This window comes from Neltuma alba, unplaced genomic scaffold (assembly GCF_004799145.2).
Source record: "Neltuma alba isolate B1F8T4 unplaced genomic scaffold, ASM479914v2 tig00004369_pilon, whole genome shotgun sequence".
NCBI classification, from domain to species: domain Eukaryota; kingdom Viridiplantae; phylum Streptophyta; class Magnoliopsida; order Fabales; family Fabaceae; genus Neltuma; species Neltuma alba.
The window spans coordinates 39,605-67,393 of NW_021633678.1; the positions used below are offsets into that span (position 1 = coordinate 39,605).

Below are 27,789 nucleotides of genomic sequence, written 5' to 3' on the forward strand. Positions count from 1 at the left end.
AACTGATGAATAAATAATAAATATGGATATATTTTGTAGTATAAATTATATTACAAAATAGGTATTATATTTAAAATTAGAAGAAAAGTATTAGTTAAATCAATGTTCATTAGAAGAATAATCAACTCTTCCAAAAGGTGATTAACGTTAAACTTTTAGACTACACAGACATGATGAAGTGAAGATCTATGTTAAATTTTTGTTTTTTTTTCTTTTCTTCTGTAGAGAACCTGTGTAATCCCAAGAGTTTGGAATTGGCTCGCCCTTAATTTTTGAAAGTTTCATTATTTTGTTCTTCTTTCTTCATAAATTTTCAATTCATTTTTACATTTCAGGTAAAAAAAAAATTTACATGTAGTATTTTTTTTCCCCCTTGCTCTTCTTTGTTTTTTTTATGTACTTTTTTGGTGGCCCAAAAATGGGGCCTACGCCAGGGCCCCAAGTTTAAAGGCGTCATTATGATGGCACATAGATGAGCTTTTTGGCCACTGTCAGGGTTTGAAAAGTCTTTGTTGACCCAAGAAGAAAGGGTCTGAAAATTTCTCTTCTGCTGTGAATTTATCATAGCATTAACTGACAACAACAATATTATTTAAAAAAACTATTTCAAGAATATTCATAATCTCTTTAAAATACTATTTTTATAATTTCATTTTATATTTAATGGCATAATGCCTCGATACTTCTAAATGGATAGTTGTCTAATATTTACTCTATATAACCTTCAAAAGTTCCTTCTTCTTTTTTTTTTGCGTAATTGTAAATGTTGAAATAATTGTTAAGGTTTGAGACCTATAAATGGGCCACATGCAGATCAAATACATGGGAGTGGTCCCAAAAAAAAAGGGTCCCCGTTAGGTTCCAGCAGGCAGCAAGTAGAACTGTAGAAGGCAGTTGGCTGTAATGCTGCATGTGCCCGGATGGCATATGCCGGGATCGAATTTAATTAGGACTAGCTTTTTCAAAAATGTTTTGGGCTTTTACATGGACTCTAACTCGAAACTTTATGTTTAAATGGGCAAAACTTCACAAGATAATAAATCAAGGTTTAAATTCTTATATCAAGGAGATTAGGTCTGGTAAAAGAAGTTATTCCTTCACAACGTGGTAAATCAAGATTCAAATGCCCACATTTAATGACTGACAGTACCTCGAATAGGATTGCTTCCAATAGAAAGATACCTATACTTTAGTAAAAAAAAAAGTTTGAATTCTTATTGGGAGAGATGCTCACATTTAGTGCTCAATAATATTTTGAATATGATTGTTTTTAATAGAATGATACCTATATTTTAACGGAAAAAAAAGGCCAAAACTTGTTCACTAAGACCAACACCTAATGTTAATAGCATATTGTTTTTGTAAATATGCCAAGGGCATTATTGTATCTATCTTTTTCCCTGACATGATGTTGTATCTAGTTGCTGATTGTTTTATAAAGATTAGATGCAATAAATTAAAAAAAACAGAGTAATGTAAAATTAAAGTATAATTACTTTTTAACTGCTTTTTTGATATTTAAAAACATTTAAGAAAGATAAAAATAAAAAGGGGATAGTTTTTTTTTTTGTGCTTAAATTTGAGATGGTTTTGTTTGAAGATCCTGACCTCTTGAGGCTTCTAAGGGGAGATAATTGTGTTATTTGAAGGTCTGATTTTTAAGTTCAAAGGAATCATTAAAAAGTAGACAAGTATTGACGAAGGAATGGAGGAAGAAGGCATATATTATTGATGGCTTAATCGCTACACAATTTGAGAATATTTGAGTCATTGTGTTTGGCATATGGCTCAAACAAGATAAAAGCTCAATATTTTCGCCCATTTAAAAACTATATGCAGGAGAATGAGAAAGAATATATTTTGAAGAATATGGATGATACTGCCATATCAGTTGAAGGCTGACCACCATCTAGGCATTATTTGTCGGAAAAATCATTACAAGATCTCAAGAAAAATATATAATTATAAGAAGTCTCAAGAAAATAAAATGCAATACAAAAAAACAAAGCCAATGCCAGATAAGTCCGCACGAGCCTAGCTTGTGGAGAAAGATGGAGAATGACATATGACCCGAAAACAATAAAAACAACTACCATACCTCTAACACTAAATATAAGATTTAGTTTGTAATGTACTAAATCCTATATTTAGGATCGCAAGTAGTATACATTATGTTATGTCAAGTTACAATAATGCCCATGGGTCATATGTGTATAACTCAGTCCCTCAAACTTCACCTTTTTAGCTTTCACAGACGAACTAGAGCTCCGACAAATTCCATGATGATCGATGAGTTCAGGGAAGAAGAAGAGAACATTGTCACTCTTTTTGTTCTTTTCATCTTTCTCATTTATTACTCATTAAGGGCAATCTTGTCTTTCTTCCCTCACCCTTCTTTACTCTCAAGTAGGGGTGGAAACATGCCAGGCCAGGTCAAGCCTTACCCTTAACAGGCCCCACTTGTGGTGAGGCCTGTTCCTGTGGCCTGTGAAAAGTTTTTTGTTCGGTCTGAGCCTGGCCTGTGGCCTGTTAAGATGCCTGTTTTTTTTAACAAATTTCAAACATATATAAATCAATTCAAAATTATAATAATTCAATCCAACTTATTTAAAATACAAACAGAAAATATGAAATTATCAAATTAACACAATTTGTAAAACATGTTCCTTTAGACCAAAAAAAAAATCGAATATGAAACGTTATTAGAAAACATAATTTCACCCTGGTATAAAAATAACACTTCATTCCATCTCTAGTATAAAAATTAGTTGATGACTAGATCTAGTTTAAAATATGAAACATCCTTAATCCCTTTTATATTCTAAATTTATCATTTGTTCAAACTAATTTACTAACAAAATGATATTTGATCTTGTTGTTACACATGGTTGTTTAAAAAAAATGTTACATTTATTATAATTTAAATTAATTGAGCAACTATTATAATAAGAATTAGATTGAGCACACATATATACAGTTTAAAACATAATAGATCAATTATATATACATATATATATATTCTATGTAAGATTAACATGAAAAGCATGGATCAAGTAAATTAATGATGCTTTTTTTTTAATGTACTTATGTTTTCTTTCTCTGTTTAAATGTGTCATTATATATACATCAATTATTTTTATTATAGAGAATGGAAATGAAATGAAACGTGCAATGAGTTTTGAATAACACGTTTATGTGGGTGGAGTTTTTTCAATTAACCAATCAAAATAGGAGATTTTCTCTTGTTCATTTACAATTTTAACCTAAAAAAAAAAGGATAACAGGCCCAGGCCGCCTGACAGGCTAACAGGCTTACTATCAGGCATGAGCCTGGCTTGATAAAGTAAACAGGCCTTTTTACAGGCCTGAGCCTATTCTGATATCTAAATAGGCCAGGTCACAGACCCCTGATAGGCCGCCTGACCTATTTCCATCCCTACTCTCAAGGACCTCGGACTTTTTTCAAATTTTAAGGAATATGGGTAATAAATTTTCCACAAACATCAGAAAGAGCAAGGGCCTGAGATCTAGTTCATTGATATTTGAGTCAATTTAGGCCCACGTTTGACTAGTTTCAAGGCCAGATCTTAATGGGCCCATTTGGGATCACTCCACACCGTTTCGACCCATAATCAGGGATCATTGGATTCATCCTGTGCCACAAGTCGCGGTTATCTCTCCTTCGCACGCCTCGTCTAGTTCGGTATCCCACCCAAAACCCTAACGATTTCGCGTTCTATTCATCCTTCGTCTTTTCCAACATTCTTTTCTTCTTCGAATGGTGAATTTTGCTTAGCGAGTTAGTTTCTCTTTAGCTTCTTAAATTCCTTGTTTCCCCTCAATTTTCAGAAAATATTCAATTGCGATTCTGAAAAATTGCTTATCTGTTCCTTTATTAGCATACATGGACAATATCGTGGAAGATGATGCAACGTACCTTCGAAAGCCCTACGCTTCAAGCCGTCCTAACTATTCCCATCGCCAAGAGCACTTGGTTCGCGCCGCCCCATATCGTCGTCCAGTGATTAGTCGATACGACGAGGACGGTGATGATGAAGAAATGGATGAATATGATGTAGGGAATGACCTGGAGGACGGCGATGGTGAAGGGGAAAATGGTTATTGTATGAATATTGATAGCGAAGACGAGTGTGAGAAAAACCCGAAGAAAAGGAAATTGCGGAATCCGTCTGTTTCGAACTATGAGTTGGTACCTCATGGGAAGCTTTCGCATGGGAATCGAAGCCCAACAGATGAATGGACGGAGCATGCGACGTTTGTTTTGCTAGAGGTTTGGGGGGACAAATTTCTTCAACTTGGGAGAAAGAGCTTAAGGTCTGAGGATTGGCATGATGTGGCCGAGAAGTTTTCGGAGGAGCTGAAGATGGAGAGGACCGTGGCACAGTGTAGGAGCATGTTGGATAAACTGAAAAGAAGGTACAAGAAAGAGAAAGCGAAAATGGATGAAATGGGGTGAGTTCTAGTAAATGGGCTTATTTTAAGAAGATGGATATGTTAATGGCTTCATCAGCGAGGCAAGAATATGGACTGTCCTGTGGAATGGACTCTGGGGAGTATGTTTTCATGAATACAAGGGTTTATTTAGATAGATCGAATGGGCTGGATGAGATGAGAGATAGCCCTGGGGAGTCAGAGACGTCTGAAGATGATTCGGATGGGCTTCCACCCAGGAGGACTAGGATTGGAGACAATGATAATGGAGAAGAGTCTTCCTTTAGGGAATTGGCTGATTCTATTCAGAAGTTTGGGAAAATATATGAGAAGATTGAGAATCGTAAGAGGCGGCAGATGATGGAGTTGGAGAAGATGAGATTGGATTTTAATAGGGAGTTAGAACTGCAGAAGAAGCAGATTCTGGAAAGAGCTCAGGCCGAAATTGCAAGCTTGCAAGAAGGAGGTGAGGAGGATTCCGAGACATCTACAGAGAATGGCAGTGAATGATGTAGGTGGGTTGCTGTTATCCTGCTTATATTTTCAATTGCTTGTTGAACGTGGATACTTTTGCATCATTTGCCTTGTTGCTTTTGATTCATTATGCTGACCAGTGTAATTATGTTACTTGGAAGGGCTACGTCTACATCATCTTTCCGCGAAAAATGCTGAATGAAAAAAGATTATTGAGTCTATTTGTTCCTTCTTAGTACTTAAAACCGAGACATTGATTATGTTACATTTTGGCACGCTTGTATTGATTACATGTTTAATCTTTCAGTATTATTTCAATTATGGCGCACAAGGCATTCGCTTAAATACAATACTCGTTATGTCATGAAGATTTGGTTGGTTGTGGACAAAGTACAGTGGCTTTGTATAATCCTAGTGGGATAACGCTTCTTCTTGTTCTTGTTGGGGAGACTGTGTACTCGCTACCAGGAATTTTACTTGGATGAGTGGTTAGAATGTTGAAATGGTGTTCTATATTCACGATATCGAGTGGCATACAAGTCCCAGAACCAGACTGGTCTGGTCGACCAAAAAAACACATTTTAAGACTACTCAGAAGGGAAAGTTCCTAACTTTGTAAGGTGGATAGCGCATTCTTCTTACATTGTTTGGGATATGTAAAATATTCTACTAAAATAGAAGGCATGCAGAGCGTGTATCTTTCTTTGCCTTGCTTGCTATGCTCTAAACTTCCTTGTAAGATGATAATTTGATCTTAAAATGAGAAAAGTTTTGTGAGTAAGTTCATTCTTAGGGAAGCGTATCACTTTAAACTAGTTTGCCAGTTCTAAGTATCACACAAGAGGTGGTTGGCTAATAATATCTTAAAGATAGACATCTTTGCCTTATCTCAATCTGCTGCCTTTTTTATTTCCTGTTTGTCAACATTATAAGAGATCCTTGTTTGGATTCAATGATGGGCCTTTTCTCATAGCTACTTACATGTATGATTTCGAAGTGCAAATGGTGCTGGTTTTCTGGCATTTCTTTCGTCTTACTTTGTCTTAGGAGTTGGAATCAGGGCAAAGGTGGTATATGGTTTAGTGCAAACATCATTGAAGGAAAAGACCGTCTTCAAGTGAAAGTGTGGGTGTGATCTACGAGGTTTAACCATCTGTATTTATTCCTACGATTAGGACATTGTTTAAACTGTTTAATAGTTTTGTACTGTTACAAGGAAGGGGTAGCTCTGATTTTTTGGTCGTGTTGTGATCATCGTTACCCATTCCAGCCAGATGCTTGGTTTATCCTGTTGTCAAGAAATTGGTAGCTTAATGCTCATCATTTGCCAAAAGTTACATGCAACGCCCCTGAATTTTGATGTAAATTCCCCGCAAACCCAAAAAAAAGAAAAAAGAAATGTTAGACTCCACTTAGAATTGCTTCTCATTTGGTCTACTGGAGGGACAAATCTCTCTCTGAACTATGCTTATTCCTTTTGGATTTTGGATCTTGCGTTTGTTCAATGCGAAACAGTGAATATTTTCTTGGATTTAAAATGTAGGGAAAATTACAATTAGGTCTCATCCAAGGAAATTAAATACAAAAAAATCCTTGGAAATCATGAAATTATTCTTAAGTTCAAATGAATCCTATTGTAAAAAATTTTATTTGTTTAATTACTTTTTTTTTTTAAGTTTGTATTGACAACTGAAAGAATAATGGTTGACAACTTGAGATACAAGTATTGACAACTTATGCATTATATTTTATGATATGCTAAGAAAATGTGTTGTCAATATTTGCCGTGACAGTTGTCAATTCTTGCATTTTAAGTTATCAATGATTGTTCTTTTAGTTGTCAATGCAAACTTAAAAAAATAATAAGGGTAATTTGGTAATTAAACAAATAAAATTTATTGTAAAAAATTTTCTTGGGACTTCAGAATAATTTTATGATTTTAAAAGATTTTTTTGTATTTAATTCTTTTAGGTGGGATTTAATTGTAATTTTCTTAAAATGTACCTTTCTTTTGTTCACATCGTCCGCGATCATTCTGCCATGGATCAGCCCCGTTGATGAATCGCCTATTACATTTGCAACAAGTCTTTCGATCTAGTACGGTTCTTGGAGGGACTAAAACGGTATGGGGGAAGACAAGGGAATAGTGCTAGCATATTCAATTTCATTTCCAATTCTTAGAGTTGGAAGATATTTATTTATTTTTTGAAACATTTATAAACTTCTAAAGACAATAAATAGGAAAAATGTAAAATTTATAAACTGGCATCGAGTATCATATATCACAGATCCATCTCAAAACATCTATTTTAATACCATAAAAAATAAAAATAAAAACAAAAACAGGAAAAAGAAAAAAAAAACCAAGCTGCCCATTTTTTTCCTTACCAACGCTTCCAAAAATTGTGGTTATAACTGGGGGTCCTCAACTGCGTCGGCCGCAGGATAAATATAAAATAATTAGAAGTTATGGTTATTTAAATTATACAAAGATGATTTTTATTATTGTATATATGGTAATAAGCTTTTTCATGTATTAATCATTTTCATGTTGAGAAATCAAAATGGGCGCATGAGGCTACACAAAACTGTGATTCCACGCTGTTAATGCCGAAGCCAATTGCTAGCACCAACAGTAATTTCTAGTGCATCACAAAATTCTGTCATTATATACTGACCATTTTGTTTTTTAATTTAGAAACAGACACCATCGACATAAGATTATAAGCAAGAATGATACGAGATTAGAAGTTTTCATACAGTAGATTACATCGTTGTAAAACTGTTTAGGAGACATGAGTGGGAAAAATGTAAGTACTCGTATCATTGCGTGCTACAACTTACAAGGATATAAAGATATCTTATCGATGATTTCCACCCAGGAGATATTTCAAGCCATCTCTTCCAAACAGCCTGATGCTTGAAAGAAGCCAAGCCTCTTCTTAAAAATAAATGTGTTGACCACCTAAGACACTATAATATAACACTCAACCCTATGGACTTTCTACTCTAAATAATCTGCTCCTTGTTCCTACTTCCTAGTTTCCTGATCTAAGCGAAGTCTTTAGCTCACACCACGTACAAAACAAAGAATCGAAGGCATCTTCATCGAAAGTCTCGGAATCTTTTATTCTGGATATAGACACCAAGGTCTTCAACCACTCTTCATGAAGAGTTGAGAACTCTGATCTCTGTTCGCTTGACTGAAAACTTCTTCCAATTGATTTCTTCATCTGTTGGCTAGCCTTTGAAGCAACATTCACTGTCTTTTCTGGGATCCCAGCCATGAGAGCCACCTGCAATCCATAGCTCTCTGGACACGCTCCAGAGGCAAGCCGATACAGGAAGACTGGCTCCTTTCGACGCTTGGAATGGCCATCAGATTCTGACTCAAAAGCACAGGCCATGTGCTGCAGTATAACATGTGGATGAGAGGCAAACTCTTTTGTGAGTGGATGGTAGTGCGTGGCAAATAGTAAGCGGCAGTTGACTTTTTCCACCAGATGGCGGAATACCTGGAGAAGAATGAAAATGATTCACTATTTAGTCATGCGTTGAAGCATTGACAAGAACAATAAAATCTTTAACCGAGCCTTAAGCTTACAGGTAAACATAGAATAGGAACATTTAAGGAATTGAATCGGAGATTCCAGCAAAAGACGATGCAGGCAGTTAAAAGAAGCAACTTACTGAATATGCTATTGCATAGCCATCGAAAGTACTAGTTCCTCGCCCCAGTTCGTCGAGAATGACCAGAGAATCTTGAGTAGCATTCTGAAGAACTTGTGCAGTTTCTGTGCACTCAATGAAGAAGGTGCCTGCAAAAAAGTGAACTTTGTTATTGGCAATCCTTCGAGCATAGAGACAAACAGTAGCTGCGCACATGGAAGCATCTAAATATCAGATTTCAATAATTCCCAAGTCCTAAATGGTTTGATTCATTTAGAAATCCAGCTTGCAGAAATTTGATGTGTTTAGGAAGAGAAATATCCTCTGCATACCTCATTTACATGCATGCCAATGGCCATGCAATCATATTGTCTGTCCTTTGATGTCCATGGGCATGTCATAATTTGACCATGAAAAAGTAAGTTTCACCCTCTAATATACATTGGGTTCTAAACAATCATTTTTAATGAGTTAAATACATATATCATAACCCGTTAAAATTATATAGGCATCTCCTTTATTTTGAAGACATAAAACTTAATCTAATCATAGATTTTTAAACCAAATCCCCTCATAACATGTAAGAACGCATTTTAGTTTTTTCTTTAATTTGCATTTGGGTTAATGAATCAAAATTTAAATTGAACTAGTCTAATGCAACTTGTTTTCTTATGAGGAGATCTACTTATATCAAAACGGATGAAAGATACCATGCAATTTGATACAATAGTCTACTTATATTTTAGATTATGCTCGAGAAAGCAGAGCTTCTTAATTAGCCACGTAAGTTATATTCACAAGTTTTGAACATCATATTTGGCGCTAGCAAGTCCTATCCAAACTAGCAAGCAATCCACATATGAAAATTCTTAAGGATATTCCCCCAGAAATGACACGTTCAGGCTACCAGTTAATTATTGTTAGGTGTTCCATTCCAAAAGCCAGTGGACAATGTTGTGTTAGAAATATCAGCTCACAGCTAGTTGGGAAAATTTTCGCTGCAGTGAAGTAACTAGCAATTGCATGATAGAAATAATCACTTTATTGATAAAGCACACTTTTATGCTGAAGAATACATACTCTCGCCGGCCATGATTCTATCAGTGGCTCCAAGCCTTGTGAAGATAATATCCACAACTGAGAGATCGCAGTTTTCACAAGGCACGTAACAGCCTAGCTGCAAAGACATCAGAGACACATCTATCATAAAAAAGAAACAAACTGGACATCATAATATGTCACGCAGTGCGATATGGTAAATGAATGAAATGTAACATGTTCCCTTGAGGCTTGATCATACCAAATCAACAACCCAAAATCTCTTGAAAAGGTTATGACCTACTGTTTATAATTTTCTGGAACATTTTTAACTTTCATCAGGGGAAAAGTATCTTAAATTTCAGTACTTTGTATCCAACACTAACGAGGGTAGCATGTTCTACAGATTGAAGTAGTCACCCATCATGCTTGTTAGAATTAAAAGAATAAAATGAACCAGAACCTGGGCCATAATAACAGCTAGACAGGTGGCACGCAAAAGTGTTGATTTTCCACCCATGTTTGGTCCAGTCAGCAGCAATGTATGAGGATGATGGGCACCCGTATTCTCACCAAGATTTATGTCATTGGGGACAGGCAAACTTCCATGCTCTCCAAGGGCAAATGGATGCCATAGTCCCTTCATTTCAAGCACAGGTCCCACATAATCTTGACTTGTGCTTTTAGATGAAGACAACATGACAGGCCGGCACATGGTTCCACATGACATGCTTGAAGTGACGGCAAAAGATCTAAGTACATCTATGCAATTGATGGCATGAACAACTTCAAACCATTCGGTAGCTTTCTCCATAAACACTTCCGTGAGTGTAGCAAGTATTTCAGCATCTGCATCTGTTACCTCGTGATTCTGGCATCAAAGAGAAAAAAAAAATCAGACGATTACACATTAGCAGAACATTCTGCACATTAAATAAATTGCCTTAAGGAACATGAACGACTGCAGAATATAACAATTAAAATCTCCATTGTGTTACATCCATCGAGTCAGTTGACAGTTGCCAACTCCATACAGAAGAAACAAAACAGTTCAAATCATTTATTAAATCAAAATGTACGAAGAACATAATATGTGGAGCAAGCTCCTGTCCTTGGCAATCGATACCAAATGAGGAAGAAAAATACCTGGTAATTGGGGAAGTCACTTTCTATAGCAGCTTCAAATTGAGTAAGAAATTGATCAAGCCCACAGCCACCTGTCAGAACTGGAACTTTGAAAACTTTTGTAAAGGATGACATTAGAGGTCTCTCGTTCTGTAGAAGCAATAATAAATTCAAACCAGTTCGAAGGCCTTTTACAAGTGACCCAAACACTTTTACCTGTAACAAACTTCACATTCATTAAAGAGCACTAAAAATATATACATTACAGACTATGAATACATCAGAAACATATAATGAAACAGAAGAAAGTTTGTTCATCTTCAATATGAATAGGACGCATTTACAAGGGAGGAGAGCTCATATTTATAGGCTCAAGGCATAAAAGAATTTACAATAGCGCCATCCACCAAAAAAATAAGAAAAATTCGCTTCTAAAACAGACATTCAACTTATCACACATAATGGACTGAAAATCAGGGCAGCAAAATTATAACAAAACCTTTCTCAACACATCAATAGGTTTACTTTAAAACATCAGAGAAACAGAAAGAGACGTGGCATAAAGAAATGAGACCATAGAAGCTAGGGGGACAAGTCTGATCTTAATAAAGTAATGATAACTAAGATAATAGTGCAGAATTGAAAGGGGAAAGAGGTATAGCCGAACATGTGAGCACCGAAGAGTCCTTCAAATTTCAGAGTAAGAAATGTTTCACAAACAAAAAACTGCAGCAGAACTGACCCTTTGCTTCAATATTTTCCGGCGGAACATTGGCAGTAGTAGAGGACCTGATGACTGAAGGGTAATCTTGATTCGGCCAAGCAGTCGTTCCAAATCTGGTAGCTTGCGAAGATGTTGAGTAATGAGTGACACAATCTCAGGCCGTGACACTAGACCATCCACCACGTCTAGCCTGTTGTTTATCCCATCAACATCTTTTAGAGGATGGCAGATCCAACTCCTTAGAACCCGCTTTCCAGATGAGGTTACACAATTATCAAGATATTTATATAATGTACCTGAAGCTCAAGCAGATAAACTTTAGGATTGCATACTGAGTTGTTCAAAAATACGTAGAATATATCCCGATCCTTAGTAAAAAAGAGAAATGCTAGGACTTGCCTGAGACACCACCATCAGCATTATTACTAAATATCTCAAGGTTGACCAATGTCTGTCCGTCCATTTTGAGGCAGCCCCTATAAACTTGGTATGGATATATATCCCCATTCTGTAGGACATCTTCTAACTGAAATTAAAGTAGAACTGATCATCATTATATACAAGCTATATGTGAGTTCCATTAGTATAGTAACTCTAAATGGCATAATATCAAGTATACCATCAATCTCGTGAGATGATTAATCAATCCGCCAAGAGCACAGGCGGTGGTTTCAGGATGATTCACTTTGTTCAGTGCATGATCTAGTGAATTAGATGACCTCTTAAAGTATCCATTCAAGCGAACTAAATCAGTAACTTCAGGGGATATTAAGTCAGTGAGCGACTGCACTGGAGTCAGTTGTAGTGTCGTGGAACCTACAAGAGAAACAAAACCTGTAAACAAAATGCAATTGATTTTTTTTTAAAAAAAAAAAACTTATATACTTAACTTGGCATTGTGACAAACATTTTGCTCTAGAAAAATGGGTATAATGGTAAAAGCATTTAGAGGCGATCAGATGGAAAAGCTTCATGGAATCATCTAAAAAGCTTTAATATTAGGAGGCCAAGGAGTGAGTCATATTAATATCCCCAGTGCAATCCTTACACAAAATCCCTTTGAACTCAAAGCATGGAAAAAAAAAAAAACTCTGTTGAAACTTTCATTTTAATTTGAAACGTGAAGTGTCAAGGTTTGGATTCTCAATTGTTTAGTCAAAAAGTTTTGGATACTAATAATTACTCAAAAGAACCAACTATCTGAAAAGCTTAAGCCGTTAAGAGTCAGGCTGCTAATAAATCATGATAGAATCCGAACATTTAATACAAGCCTTGACTTTGCAAGGAGTCCAAAAGGTACACATCTCTGAGGCCGAGTTCATGGGCGGATAAATTAGAACGAACAAAAGTTAAAGCACAGCTAATTGCAGCTAGGAATTATGTATTCTCATTAACAAACCCAAGACACAATTGTCATAAGAAATATCAGGCATAGAAGATCCACTATCCAAGCAAAGTTGTGTTTTATATCACATACCACTTCCAGGGAATGCAAAGAATTGAAACAATCCCATTTAGAAATTCCATGTCTGTACACCCAACAATGCTTTGCATATCTTGTTATTGTATCTTTAAATCATCAATCGCAAAGAACGTGTCTCACCATTTAATGTGTATTTTTTAAGTGCTTTCTGAGCTTCTTTGGACAACCCTGCAACAAATCATGTTTCAACATTAAATCACTGTTTCATCAATTTTGGAGTCAAAGCTAGTTCAAGCCTAATGAGAACGGGGATAAAACTGTTCACCTTTTCTTTCATATATAACTTCCTTCGGTGACACCTGAAATCAAACTCTCAGAGATAAATTAGCTAATCATACAAAATTAAAACTGTTCACGCAAGCTTAGTGTCAAGAACAAGTACAGGAAGAACATACTTGCAACAATAAAGCCCCTAAAGCAGAACATGATGCATCGTCATCAATAGAACCAACCCAAAACTTAAGTGCAGCACAATCAACAAAGGCGAAGCCATACAGAACTGAACCATTATTCAGGTCGCTCCCCTGCAAAAAGTTTTCAGTGCCATAAAATGTGAGTACCTTGCATGATTCACAAGATAATTTTCCAGGAGGGGACAAATAATTTAGAAATAGGGAAAAACTGGGAATGGAGCAGAAGTCCAATGTATATAGACTATGGAAAAAAGGAAAAAAGTAGTTATCAAATTGTCACTTGATGGGCAGCCAAGTGGGATGGGAAACCCTTCCCTAAAAGCTAGCTATTAAGATGGAGAATCAACAGATTTAATTACCCCATAAAATATCCCATATAACTCAATGTGAGAATCAGGCATCCCATGCTACCTATACCTTAGCGTCAATCTATTGGGCCCCTATTGAGAGCAAAGTTCTGGTATCTAAACTCTACTACAGTTCCTTAACTAATTGAGGGGTACTCAAACGGCATGAAGAAAACTCCCCCAAAAGCTAGCTATTGTGGTGGAAGAACTACCTACTTAAATCTTCCAGAGTATCTCATACCATATGCGACTTGGTCTTTCAGTCCAACCAAAAAGAAAAATATTTCTTGAATGTTACCCATTTTTTAAATGTCAGGGGTCCTTTCTAACATCAATCCAAAACCATTCATTGCTATGGGTAAATATAAATCTTTGATGACTGAAATATATCAAGCCTCAATTCTGAAGATATAAACAAAAGCTGAACAGGTCTTTTTACCTAATTTCCATATACGTCATAATGTAAAAAAAAGGAGCATTTAGGAGAAACAAACTGAACCGTAGTTGGAAAATGTTCATCAAACACACAAGATAAATTAAAAAGTAAAAGCAAAACTTTTATTGAATCACTAATATATGTAATCTGGCAACGACATGAAAAGGAGAAATCAGCAGCAGCGTGAACCTCTTTTATCGCAAGAAGATGAACAGCATCAGGACCAATATTGTTATCCACCAAGGTTGATGGAGTGACAACCTGAACTAATTTCCTTGGAATAATCTGCAACAAAACAGTGAGTCATAACATGCAAAAGGAAATCCATGTCCAAGCAGTCACGTAGATACTTGATGAATCCAAAAGCATCAAGGATACATTATGAAGTCAGATCTGATTTCAACTCCAAGAGTTTGAATAATTGGGGTAAAAACAACTTTTAAATGATAACAGCAAGTTCAACTGTAACTGTCCTATTTGAATAAACTCACATTAGAACTTCAGAGTTGAAGATAAATAAACCCAGACCTGAGACAATGATAGTGGAAGGAGAAATGAAATAAAAGTACGAGACTAAGAGTATCGAAGCATCATTCATCATGCCAAGGGGCGTTGGTGATTACAGGTTATATAGGTTAGACTTTCAAGGAATTAACAAGCTGACCTCTGAATAGAAACAAAATTAGCATTCTATTATTTATTACGCACCCTTTTCCATCCTAAGGAAATCTCCCAAGTATACAGTAAAAATATAAATGAAGCATTTTATAGGAGCAAAAATATCACACGCAACTAGTTTGCAAAAAAATTGCATCAATTTATTGGAGACAATACCATTACATGCAAAGTAAAACTCACAGAGTTAAAGCCTTTGGCCTTTGCTTCTTCAGATGTCCCCAGTTGCTCCACTCTTCCTACCTTGTATCTTCACAATAAGGAAAGAAAAAAGTACAGTGAGTCCACAACCAAAAACAGTGTGGAATGTCAGAATTGACATCTAAAATGAGTGTCAGGGTTAGATTTATGTACACCTATCTGGGATTAGGAGAGATAACAAGTAGTAGACATAGTGTGATCTGATATGCATGCAGTGATTCGTTGTTAAATATGCTCAGACAACTACATAAATTAATTGTATTCATCCCAATGGCTTTAAAGAGCAGGAATTTTCAATGATCTGACAATAAAATTCCAACTCCATCCTTACCCACGAGCTACCAATTTCTGAACAGCATCATCAATCCCACTTTCAGAGATACCGACCTGAAGACACAATTATAAATCACTTGCTTTTCAAGATGGACAAATAACCAAAAAGGGTCGAGAAAAAAAGCAATCATTGAGTTAGAACAACCTGCCGACATTTTCCTACACCACTTAATGTCATCTTCCAGTCAAGTTCCTTATGACCAATTTCAGCATCCATTTCATAAAGCTCATAAAATTTACCCTGCAGATGACCATCAGTTGCGGTACAATATAATTTCAAATAATGAATTAAGTATCAAAAACGAAAACAAAAAAATAAATAAATAAACTTTGTGGTAGAATAGGCTTTTATATACTGATATTCAAAGTACTGAATTGACTAACCACTTTGAAGAATAGCACAATATCCATGTATTTACATTTGACACCCCAATACTGTTTCTGAGATGCTGACATTTTTTTCAAAACTTCTGGAGGTATATAAAGGGTTGTCCTGTCATATAGAGGATCATCAGGCTTCCTTCCATTAGCATCTCTGATACGAGGAGGATCCAGCCACTCAAACTTGCTAATCATATCTACTTCCTTTTTGGTCATATTCGGGGATGTTAAATCCTCCAAAAATTTGACTCTTTTGCTAGAATCTAGCAAGGAACTAAACTTAGACCCATCATCTCGGCATCGCTTTGCATGAGAGGCAAGAGGCCGCATCCCTGGGGTTTCTGGTCCAGGAACATCCTCATTATCTGCAACAGGGATGATGTCTTCCTGATCTGCCCTATTGGAAATTGCAACATTATCCTTTATTATAGGTTGAAAAGCTACTTCTTGTTTGTACTGTTCTTTAAGGTTTGTATTCGTACATCTTCCAGATGCTGGCGATGTTTTATTCAATATCTCAATGGCCGACTGGCTCCTGCAAAAATTTCAAATGACATTGTTTTACATGAAAACAAATGTGATGAGATGCAAAAGTATCACAATCATCAATATCAATATATATAATAAAAGTCTATAATAAGTTACACCATTTACAAATCATAAACAACGTAGTTTATTATTGAAATTCTATGCAACGCATGTGAAAATGTATGTTTAACATGGTCACAAAAATAAAATTCAGTAAAAATATATTTGAAAATCCGTTACTTTGCTTCAATTTAATCTACGTCGTGACATCAGTTTGTTGAAGCGCCCGCAACTCATCAACACGGACTTCTCATAAATTCTGAGCAACCAAAGAAATATCATCGTTGAAGATAGATGGTACATTAATGTCTCCTTTTGGAATTCAATTAAGATGAAAGTTATAGAATCTTTTCAGTTTTCAATCTCAGGATTACCATTTATTAAATGAATAAAACACGAATGCGATTTCGTTTTAAAGTTTTAAAAACTTGTCTAAACATTTCTGCTTCCCCGGAGATAATATGCATGGGCAAAAGGGGGGGGAAGGGACGATAAAGGAGGTTCAAATTGCATTTAACACTGTACAAATTCTTCCATTAGCGGGGAAAAACTATCTTAGGTAAAAATACATTAAAAATACCTCCGGGTAGCTTTTCCGCCATCATCGTCTCTTACAAATTTATGCATGATCCTCGAAAACGGAGTAGCGCCATTCCTTTTCTCATTTGAAGAGAAAGTGGACGGTAAAATCTGACGCGGCACCTTCTCTGGTGGCGTATCAGTTCCCCTGACTTCAGCAGATGAATCATTTGCCGGAAGTGACGCTGGTTGAGTGAAAGCGGCCGGAACATTGAGCTTCTCTTCCTTACCCGAAAATATCGGAGCTCCAGGGCCGCCGCCTAAGTGTCCGGTACCGGAATCAGAGTTCGCCGATGATGATTTTTGGAAGAATGAAAGTAAAGACCTCTGGCGATTCATCTTTTCGACGAGCAAGAAAGAAACAAAGAGTGCCCGAGGACGAAAAAGAGGAAGTTGTAAGTCGCAAAATTTTGGCGCCAAAAATGATTAGCGCGCCAAGCCCATTGAACGAAAATTGGCGAGCGAGCTAGTTTCACTCCACTCTTTTCCAGGGAGAGGCTTCCGGCTCTCAAGCAAAGAACCAATATGGGTTCAGATAATTTATCTTATATATTTACTTCATATATAAAGCAAACAAATCAATCAGATGTTAAAAAAAAAAAATCAAATCAAGAAATTGTTTGAATCAACTTTTGAACAAACAAATTTTTACTTACATAAAATTTATATCATATATTTATTTGGAAAAATAACAAAAAAATGACTGTTGAAATTTGAAATGACAAATAGGCATACGAATATATGAAATAACCAAATGGGCATAAAGTATCAATATGGAATTTTGATAATTCGGTAGAAAAACTAAAATACTCATGAACCTCTTTGAAGACATGAACAGGTAGTAACTCTTAATACGAAAGTTATAATTCACATTACAAATATTGTCATTTTCATTACAAGGGTAATGAAATTAGCTCCAAATACATGTTATTTGAGTTTGAAAGAAACGAGTTGTAAAACGGCAGTAGCGAAATGGTAACTCTCGTTACGAAAGTTGTAATTCACATTACAAATGTTGTCATTATCATTATCGAGGTAATGAAATTAGCTCCAAATACATGTTACTTGGATTTAAAATAAACGAGTTGCAAATGATAATAGTGAGATGGTAACTTTTATTAAAAAAGTTGTAATTCACATTATAAATGTTGTCATTATCATTACCAGGGTAGTAAAGTTGGTTCTAAATATATGTTATTTGGGTTTGAAAGAAACAAGTTACAAATGGCAATAGCGAGATAGTAACTCTCATTATGAAAATTGTAATTCACATTACAAATATTGTCATTATCATTACCGGGTAATGAAATTGGCTCCAAATACGTAGGGGTGAGTATTCGGTTTTTCGGTTCGGTTATCGGTAACAACTGAATTAACCGAATAGAGTAAATTTTAAACACTGAACCGAAACCAATTAACTGAACTAATCGAAACTGAACTAATCAAAAAATTTGGTTCAGTTAACCATTTAACTGAAATATATAAATATGAAAAATGATTTTAAATTAATAATAATAATAAAACACAATTACAATTATTAATTAATAAATATTTCATCATTCAATGTGATTTATTATAATAATATTCATTATAACCATATTTATTGAATATAAATATATTTAAAAAGTTCACATATACCCACATATATATATTTATTATAATAATATTTATTAAATATAAATATATAATATATTTATTTCGGTTATTCGGTTATAACCAAAATTTTTTTTACTAACCGAATACTGAATACCGAAACCAAATTGTTTAAAAAATAAAAATCGAATATATAACCGAAAACCGAAATAACCGAACCGAAAAACCGAAATTAAATTCGGTTCGATTCGGTTTTCGGTTACGATTTAGTTTTGCTCATCCCTACAAACACGTGTCAGGGGCGTTTTAGTCTTTCTACTGAATTGTCAAAATTCCATATTGATACCTCATGCCCATTTAGTCATTTCATATATTTGCATGTCTATTTTATCATTTCAAATTTCAACAGTCTTTTTTTTTTGTCATTTTTCCTATTTATTTTATATATAAAGCGAAATTAATTTTTCAGGACTAATTTGAACAGGCACCAATTCTTTGGTTTTAAAAAAAGAGTGCCAATCTGAAGTTCTCTAGACAATTTATGCACTTATTTGGGATAATATTTAAAAACATTTATAAACACATTTTATGTAAGTTAAAGCAAAACTACTTTCACATAAAAATTACTTATCAGTTATTCCAAACGGTTCCATGTCAAACAAATCAACCATAACATCATATTCTTTTTATAATATGAGGTTTCATTCAAATTTATTTTTATTCGATTAAATTAATATTCCTCTATATATATTTCAGAACAGTTAAAATAATAAAGTGATATATATAATTTACAAAAATAATTAAAATTAAGATCTCTACAAAAAAATGGATACAGTATCCTGGTCAGTTATTAATTAAATGAAATAAAGTCAGGGAAGAAGCAAAATACAAACTAGTTGTAAATGTTAAAATCCATTTATTTAGCTCATTTCTGTCTTGATTTATTTTTAATTTTTAATTCTTAATTCTTAATTCAACTGAATAATAATATAGTATAACACATATAAAAAGAATAAAAAAATATTCTTGAAAGAATGTTCGAACTAGGGGTGTGCATGAAGCCCAAATGCCCGCTAAGCCCGCCCAAGCCCGAAGAAAAATTGCCCAGCCCAGCCCGAAAAAAAGGAGCCCAAAAAAGAATGGGCATATTTGGGCTGGGCATTTCATGGGCAGGGCTGGGCATCGGGCAGGACATGCTGCCCTGCCCAGATTATATTTATATATATTATAATTTATAAAATAATATTAATATATTACATTTCTTTACTCTCAAAAAAAGTTATTCCCTCCTCTTTGTAATTTAATTTATTATTGTTACATATCTGTTAGTTTTCCGTCTTAGGGATCTAATTTTTTAAAAAAACAATAGTATCTTGCTTTTAACTTGTTCTTCATGAGCTTTATTGAGTACATCCTATTGTGTATTGCTGTTGTAAAGAAGTCTTTTAGTTTATATTTAATTTATATTTAGTTATTTTGTATTAATTTTTTATGAACAAATCATATGATAAAAAGAAGTCTTTTAGTTGTATGGACTACTAACTGCATTGTATCACATAATAAGTGTTTGCAAATTAAAAGTGGTTATATTAAATTATTATAAGATTATAAGATTTTTTTATTTATCTTTTTACAATTATTTCACCATATTTTTATATGGTCTATATTATTCCTTTTAACCCATTGCTTCAGTTTTAATATCTTTTTACAATCCTTTAGAAAACATTTAATTTTTGCCACTTGAATGGATAATCAAGCTTCTACTACATCGCCATCTCCAACCCTTAATGGAATATCTCAATGTGCTTCAACCCATCTTCAATTTTTCAAATGTTTTATTCTTTTCTCAACTTTTTGGAAATTGACGCAAACCGTTTGAATTTCAAGGCTTTAATTACAATCTTGAGAGTTGTTTTGTTCTAAATGGATTGTGAATATTATTTATTTAGATATTTGCTGAGACTTGTTTTAAATTATTTCTGGATAATTTCAATGTGTGAAAATGCAAAATTATGAAATGTAATTTTCAGTTATGGATGAAAGTTTTTTTACATGTGATATCGGCAGGTTATCACTATTTGGGCAACGAAGCCCGCCCTGCCCAGCCCGCCTATGCCCAGCCCAAAATGGTTAGGGCTTCTATGGGCAGGGCCGGGCAGCGGGCTGCAAAATGCAGCCCGTTCATATTTCGGGCCGGGCATCGGGCAGGGGTCCTGCCCTGCCCAGTCCTGCCCATGTGCACCCCTAGTTCGAACTTCGAACCCGGCCACTCGTAGTGTATAAAATTTATGAAAGGAAAAAATATTACAGCAACTGTATTATTTATAAATATTTTATATTTTATTTTAAAATTTTTTAATTGAAAAGTCAATAAAATCATGATTAATTAATTTTATTGAAGATAGAAATAAAAATTATAATTGATTAATTAATTAATAAAACCTCATTATATTTTTTATTGCCTATGAAATATTACTTCCAGTATTTAATGTAAGAGCTAATTTAAATAGATTAACAAAATTAGTTAATTTAATTATTTATAATAAATATGTGTTATCTTTTTTAAAATATTTTTATTAATCATGTGTATTAACTAAAATTACTATTTGATAAAATCTTTGACATGTGTAACTATTAAAAGGGATAAAAAGATAAAGTTGATTAAAATTTTATATTTAATATTAAATTGGTTTTTACATTAAGTCTCCGCTCCTCAACTCGAGTACCCTTTCTGACTGCTGAGTCAGAATCCACGCAAGCTTCATTACCGGTAGATGAATGCCATGTAATCATTTTCCGCCGGATCTCGAACCGAACCGAACCGAACCGATCCCATGAAAAACGGTACGTCCTCGAACGTTCCAGAGAAAACTCGGAGCGAAAATATCAAATACTCTCCTGAGAACGTTCCAGATACTCATCACCTATATAAACCTCTCCCATGCCGTTGTTTTCCAGCGTTGTTTGGTGATTCATCATCTTTATTTGAGCGCCATTTTTGTCATTTTTGTACATAATTGTTGTTCTTCTCGTTTAAGAATGCCAAGCCGATCAACGGGAACCATAACTCAAGACTGGGAACCGGTGGTTCTGCACAAGAACAAACCCAAGACCCAGGACCTGCGCAATCCGAAGGCCGTGAACCAGGCACTCCGGTCAGGAGCTGAAGTCCAGACGATCAAGAAGTTCGACGCGGGTTCGAATAAAAAGAATGCTCCGGTCGTCAACGCGAGGAAGCTGGATGAAGAAACCGAGCCGGCTGCTCTGCAGAAGTTAAGGACAGAGGTGAGGACAGCTATACAGAAGGCTAGGTTGGAGAAGAAGATGAGCCAGGCGGATCTTGCGAAGCAGATCAACGAGCGGCCACAGGTGGTGCAGGAGTACGAGAACGGAAAAGCGGTTCCGAATCAGGCCGTGCTGGCGAAGATGGAAAGAGTTCTGGGCGTGAAACTCAGGGGAAAGACAGGCAGCAAGTGAGGATTTAGGCTTCCAATTAAAGGAATTGTAGAATGATTTCCTATCATTTAGCTCTGTTTAGTTGATGTGATCTGGGAAAAGATAAAATCAGGATCATATGATCTTGCATGTGGGAAGAGATCGTGTGTAAATTGACTGTTTCGATTTAATTATAATGAAACCTTGATGTAGAAATTGTCTATAATCAAGAGCTGAATTAACAAACGATAGGCGCAAAAAGCACCTCAGGATTTCTTCAGACAGAGAGAATTCTGGAAACTCATTGAAGCTCGAGGTTGTAGAATGAGATAAATTCAGAGCCATGGCGAATTGTAAATGGGAGTGACGACAGATTTGATTTGGAGGTACTTGTGAAGTGCTTCCATTCCAGACTCTCTACCAAATCCGCTCATCTTATAGCCTCCATAAGGGCAATCGAGGCTGAACACGAGGTAGCAGTTGATCCAGATGGTTCCTGCTCGGATGGACCTGGACATTGCGTTTGCTATATTTAAGTTGTTGGTCACAATGCCTGCTGCGAGGCCATACCTGGTGTTGTTTGCCCTCCCGATTGCTTCCTCCATGGTGCTGCGTTTTACGGACGCAAGAAACCAGAACCGAGTAAATAGCGCGAAATAGACACGACAGCAAAAGTAGAAATATTGGACACTGACATGATTCCAGTATAGATCAAGTTGACGAACATCAGTCATTAATGGTAACAAATGGAAAAAATAAAAGGAATCATGAAATGGGATTTTTATTATATCTAAAAAATGAAAATATATGTTGATTCATGTGAGCTGATTACTTAATTAGTTGTGATGCGTTGTAGTCAGAATCATATTAAATTAGGTAGCCAAAAAAAAAAATCAATAGAAGAGTTTGTTGATTAATTTAAGTGAATTAAAATGATTTGGTTGAAATTGATTAAAAAAATTTGTTAAGTTATTTTTTATAATAAATAGATTTTTTTAAATATTAATAATGTGTATTAGTTAAAACTATGGTACGATGAAATCTTTAAAATATGTTATTATTATAGTGACTATTTTAGAAAAGAAATATAAAAAATAAAGTGAATTAAAATATTATATTTAATATTAAATTGAAAGTTAAACTAGTTTGGTACTCCCTGGTAAAAAAAAACTAGTTTGGTACTCTCTCTGTCTTTTTTTTTTATAAGCAACAACTACAATTATCTTCTTGTTCCTAAATATAAACAATATTTATAAGTTGTTTTAAAATTTTATAACAAATTTTTTATTTTATCTCATTAATTACTTATTTCAATACTCAATATATTTATTATCACATCTACCACACTATCATTTTTTTCATCATATATTTCTCTTTCATAATTTTTTTATACTCTCTCCTTTTAAAGATATTTTGAAAAAAAAAACTTTTAATTTTTACCTATTTATTATCTTTAACTAATATTTTTATCTACATAATGGAGTCTAATGTTGCGGATGGAGTATTAAATTAGCTGTTTGCGTGAAAACACCAAATGGAATTGAAACACATGAGATTAGAGGTGTGATTGAATTTGTGAAACCATTTACGCTGCTACAGAATAAAATCATCAATGCTACCTATGTTTTCTTGTACACCCTGATCTTCTTTTTTCCATTTTAGATCGGCTCTGTACAGTAGTTAAATTACTTTAACTGACAGTAAATTAATGTTGCAGGAGAAATAAGGATGAAGACACAAGTCATCTATGTCCTATGTTTGCCATTTCAAAAAAAAAAAAGAAGGCAAAATGTGGATAATTTATCCATTTTTTGTTGTTATCCCCATTCCCCATCAAAGTATGTAGGAAAATGTTGCATTAAACCAAATGAATTGTGCGAAAAAAAAATAAAAGGATAAAAAACTGTACGTGGCTGAAGAAGATAAACAATTTGACACTAAATTTTATATTTACTTATTGATATTGATTGCTAGAAGTCATGGGGCAGAATTAAGGTTTTGGTGCACACATTTTTTAAAGATATTGCATGGGAAATAATGCAACCATGCTTACCGGAACTTCATTAGTGACATGACAGGTCCAAAGATTTCATCTTGTGCGATAAGCATGTCCTCCTAATCCAGTTTTCATGTCCCAGAGAGATCAGCAAAATGGTAAAGAAAAGTTGAGAATTCAAAAAGGCTGTCATACTGAAGCCGATGTTTATGTGATGTTAGAATTAAGTGAACCTACATTGACATTGGCGAAAATTGTTGGCTCGATGTAATAACCCTTGTGGCCCAATCTCTTGCCACCCGTCAGAAGCCTGGCTCCTTCCCTCTTTCCATGCTCAATATATGAAATTACTTTATCAAACTGTTTCTTGTCAACCTGTAGAAAATTATAAGCATTCTTAGGAGAAGCATGACATAATTGGTTTGGTGGGTTTCAAAACTTGGGTCTAATTTTAGTTCTGTTGTGTTTCCTCAATTACCTGTGGTCCTTGTTGCACGCTGGGATCCAAAGGGTCTCCAACTACCCAAGCTTTTGCCTTTTCCACCAATTTCTTCTCAAATTCATCGTAGATCCCTTCGTGAAATATACACGAGAACTAGCAACACAGGTTTCTCCCTGTGAGTCACAAATCAAGAAGAAAAGAAAATGAATTAGCATCAGAACTATGATTTGGTTCTACTTTAAAAGGAGCACATAAGAGTTAGTGAAACAGAAGTTTATTTCTTTCACCTTGTTGAACATGATGCCTGCTATTGCGAGCTCTGCTGCCTTGTCTATTTCAGCATCATCAAATATTATTAATGGGGACTTACCTCCTAATTCAAGTGAAACTGGTTTCAAGTTACTCAGTGCTGCAGCTTTCATGACTTCACGCCCTACTTCTGTTGAACCAGTGAAACTGACCTACACATATACAAGAATCAAGGCTAAACTGATTAGGACCGTCAAAGCAAACAAATCAATCTGGTAAGTTTGTCAGTTGTGAATACACATACAACAGTTAATTCCTCACTTCTTTTTGTGATAAGGATTCAATATTTTGCTCAAAGCCTTTTACTTGAGCGGTAACCCACATCCCCCTCAAATGGGACAGATTGTGGGAACATGCTCAAAGTGGGTGGCTATGTGTCTCCCTTTTATATGTAAGAGGACTAGGCTAAAGGTAAATTCTTTTTTTTTTTTTAAACAACTATTCAGTATTTTGTGTTATGATCTACTTTGAATTCAAATATTTTTTCTTAAGCCTATTCAACATGGTATTTTTCCATCTACAAAGCTCAAACTCAAAACCTTACTTAAAGGGAAACTAAGCCTCTTCCATCTGAACCAATCGTTGTTGATTAGTCATTTTTATCACATTGAAATGTAAAGAACTCAGGATTGAATCAATGTAAACAAACAAGTGAACTACCGCATCAATGTCCATGTGTGAGCTAAGAGCAGCACCAGCAGTAGGACCAAATCCAGGCACAACATTGAGCACTCCATCTGGGATACCAGCCTACACAAAAGATAGATTCTTAACTAGACTTCTATCTAAATATACATAAAAGCTGAGATATTCTTAAGTGGACTTAATCTATCCATATATATACACAAAAGCTTGCTGATAATTTGCAGCATGTGGCATATACCAGTTTGGCAAGATGAGCAAAGAACAAAGCAGAGAGAGGGGTTTGTTCAGCAGGCTTGAGGGCCATAGTGCGGCCAGCAGCTAAGGAAGGAGCAACCTTGGAGAAGAACATGAAGGTTGGGAAATTCCATGGAATAATGTGTCCCACCACACCAATTGGTTCAAGAAGTGTGTAAGCTTGGAACTCTCTGCTCATTTTCAGTACATCCCCATGAACCTTATCAGCAGCACCAGCATAGTATCTTAGGGCTGCCACTGCTTGCGGAATTTCAGCATCCTTGCACCAATGGTACAGCTTCCCACAATCAATCGCATCCAATGCTGCTATTTCTTCTTTGTTCTCTTCAACTATTTCTGCCCGTTTCATCATTATTCTTGCTCTCTCCTGATCATCATCCCACCGCAAAAAATCAATTTCTTGAATATTTTGGAGGGAACTCATGATAGGAGCTAAAGGGGGCAAAACGGTCACTTTACATGGGTGTTTTGCGTCCCCTCCAAAAAAACAAACTCCTTCAACATATTTGCCTCGTCTATTTCTATCTCATTCATAACATAGCCTCATACATTTCTATCACATTCATAACATAAAAGCTAGGTAGGAATTATATTTGATTTTAGGGTTAATTAATCTATAAGTCCTTATAGTTTCAACCAATTTTGAATCAGGTCCTTATAGTTTTTTTTTCTTTTTATTAGGTCCTTATTCTTTCATATATTTTTAATTAGGTCTTTACATTTATTTTTCTTTTTATAAAGTCCTTATAATTTTCCTAAATTCTTAATCAGGTCCATGTTGTTTTAATTTTTATTTATTAGTTAAATATAAACTTAATTAATTAGATTACTGAAATATAAAATATTAATAATTAAATTAAATTAATATAAGTAATATAATTAATTAATTCAGATAAATTTTTTAGAACAAATAATATTTTCTTGCTGGCAAAAAATAAAATTATTGTAATAATTCATTATTTTTAGAATATTATTGTTTATAAACTAATATTAAATAATATATACTATTTTATGATTATAGAATAGTATTATTAGAATTCATAAAATAAATAGTAAAAAATTCATGGACTTAATTAAAAATGAGGTGAACTTATAAGGACTTCATAAAAAGAAAAATAAATACAATGACTTAATTAAAAAGATGTGAAAGTATAAGGATCTAATAAAAAGAAATAAAACTATAGAGACCTGATTCAAAATCAGTTAAAATTATAAGGATTTACAGATTAATTATCCCTTGATTTTAAATATAAGATTTTAGCTCACTTCTCTAAAATATTTACATTTAAAAAAACTTCAACTCAGTTACAAATAACTAACTTAACAATCTTCCTAAATCAACTCAATTTTAAGTAGTTATTATATCACATATTTGCCTCATATGTTTCTATCTCATTCATAACATAAAAACTAATTAGGAATTATATTTGATTCTAAATATAAGATTTCAGTTCATTTTATCTTCTAAATTTTAAATTCATTGTCCAAAATATCCCAATTAAAAAAATCTCAATTCATGTTAGATACAAGAAACTAACTTAACAATCTACTTTAATTAGCTAAATTTTAAGTAGTTATTATATAAAGCTTGACATGCAGGATGCCACTTGGCCAAAGTTATGTAAAGTGACGGCATTCGCCCCTGAATTCATATGAGAGAGAGAGAGAGAGAGAGAGGGAGAGAGAGAGGGTACAGCGCCGGGCAAGCGAGGCCATTGACCGAAATCAAAGGCGTGACGAGCGGCCTTTACCGCAAGATCAACGTCTTCCTTAGTTCCCTCTGCAATACTGGCAATCACCTGCTCTGTTCTCGGATCAATGGTCTCAAACGTCTTTCCTGCTTTTTTTTAAATATATAGATATGGCGTTTAATAATTAATATTGATAAAAAAATATGGTATTTTTATGCTTTTCAATAATAAACAACAATTTCATAGCCTACTCTAAGTCCCACAAGAGTGTCTCCTATTGAATATAGACACGAGAAGTTAATTATGAAATGAAAAAAAGAAAAAAACCCCAGAAAGATTCATGTGAGAGGAAGAAAATGAGGAGGGAGATTAAGAAAAGAAACCTGAAATGGAATCAACGAAGTGTCCATTGATGAAAAGCTTTGTGAACTTGATGGTTGGACTCTTTGCAAAACTCTCAGCCTGGTTGCCATTGGAGAAACCGGCCATTTTCTCTGTGTTTGT

The 27,789-nt window shown here is 34.6% G+C and overlaps 2 protein-coding genes and 2 pseudogenes across 2 annotated transcripts; 2 read left to right on the forward strand and 2 right to left on the reverse strand.

Moving 5' to 3' along the window:
* Positions 1–3,694: 3,694 nt before the first annotated feature.
* LOC114744448 (trihelix transcription factor ASIL2-like) lies at positions 3,695–5,707 on the forward strand (annotated as a pseudogene).
* Positions 5,708–7,766: 2,059 nt separating this feature from the next.
* Positions 7,767–17,374, reverse strand: LOC114744451 (DNA mismatch repair protein MSH7). The gene is made up of 17 exons (XM_028932619.1): positions 16,921–17,374; positions 15,756–16,287; positions 15,517–15,612; positions 15,370–15,425; positions 15,021–15,087; positions 14,352–14,447; positions 13,362–13,490; positions 13,232–13,265; positions 13,087–13,134; positions 12,103–12,299; positions 11,883–12,009; positions 11,502–11,779; positions 10,781–10,975; positions 10,098–10,505; positions 9,677–9,773; positions 8,618–8,745; positions 7,767–8,442 (listed from the first exon to the last, which is right to left on the reverse strand). The coding sequence occupies exons 1-17, from the start codon at positions 17,256–17,258 to the stop codon at positions 7,966–7,968; spliced, it is 3,303 nt and encodes a 1,100-aa protein (XP_028788452.1). The 5' UTR covers positions 17,259–17,374; the 3' UTR covers positions 7,767–7,965.
* Positions 17,375–21,507: 4,133 nt separating this feature from the next.
* On the forward strand, positions 21,508–22,159 carry LOC114744450 (multiprotein-bridging factor 1c-like). Its single transcript, XM_028932617.1, has one exon. It carries the CDS (start codon positions 21,552–21,554, stop codon positions 21,987–21,989), a length of 438 nt encoding a protein of 145 aa, XP_028788450.1. The 5' UTR covers positions 21,508–21,551; the 3' UTR covers positions 21,990–22,159.
* Positions 22,160–22,220: 61 nt separating this feature from the next.
* LOC114744449 (aldehyde dehydrogenase family 2 member C4-like) lies at positions 22,221–27,774 on the reverse strand (annotated as a pseudogene).
* Between the last annotated feature and the right edge of the window lie 15 nt (positions 27,775–27,789).

Excerpts from the sequence above, each read along its gene's own strand:
- LOC114744451 (XM_028932619.1), bottom strand. The coding sequence starts at position 17,258 with ATGAATCGCCAGAGGTCTTTACTTTCATTCTTCCAAAAATCATCATCG. Across the intron at positions 15,088-15,369 it reads CAGAAATTGGTAGCTCGTGG|ATACAAGGTAGGAAGAGTGG; the intron begins GTAAGGATGGAG and ends CTTATTGTGAAG. Across the intron at positions 12,010-12,102 it reads ATCATCTCACGAGATTGATG|TTAGAAGATGTCCTACAGAA; the intron begins GTATACTTGATA and ends CTTTAATTTCAG.
- LOC114744450 (XM_028932617.1), top strand. The coding sequence starts at position 21,552 with ATGCCAAGCCGATCAACGGGAACCATAACTCAAGACTGGGAACCGGTG.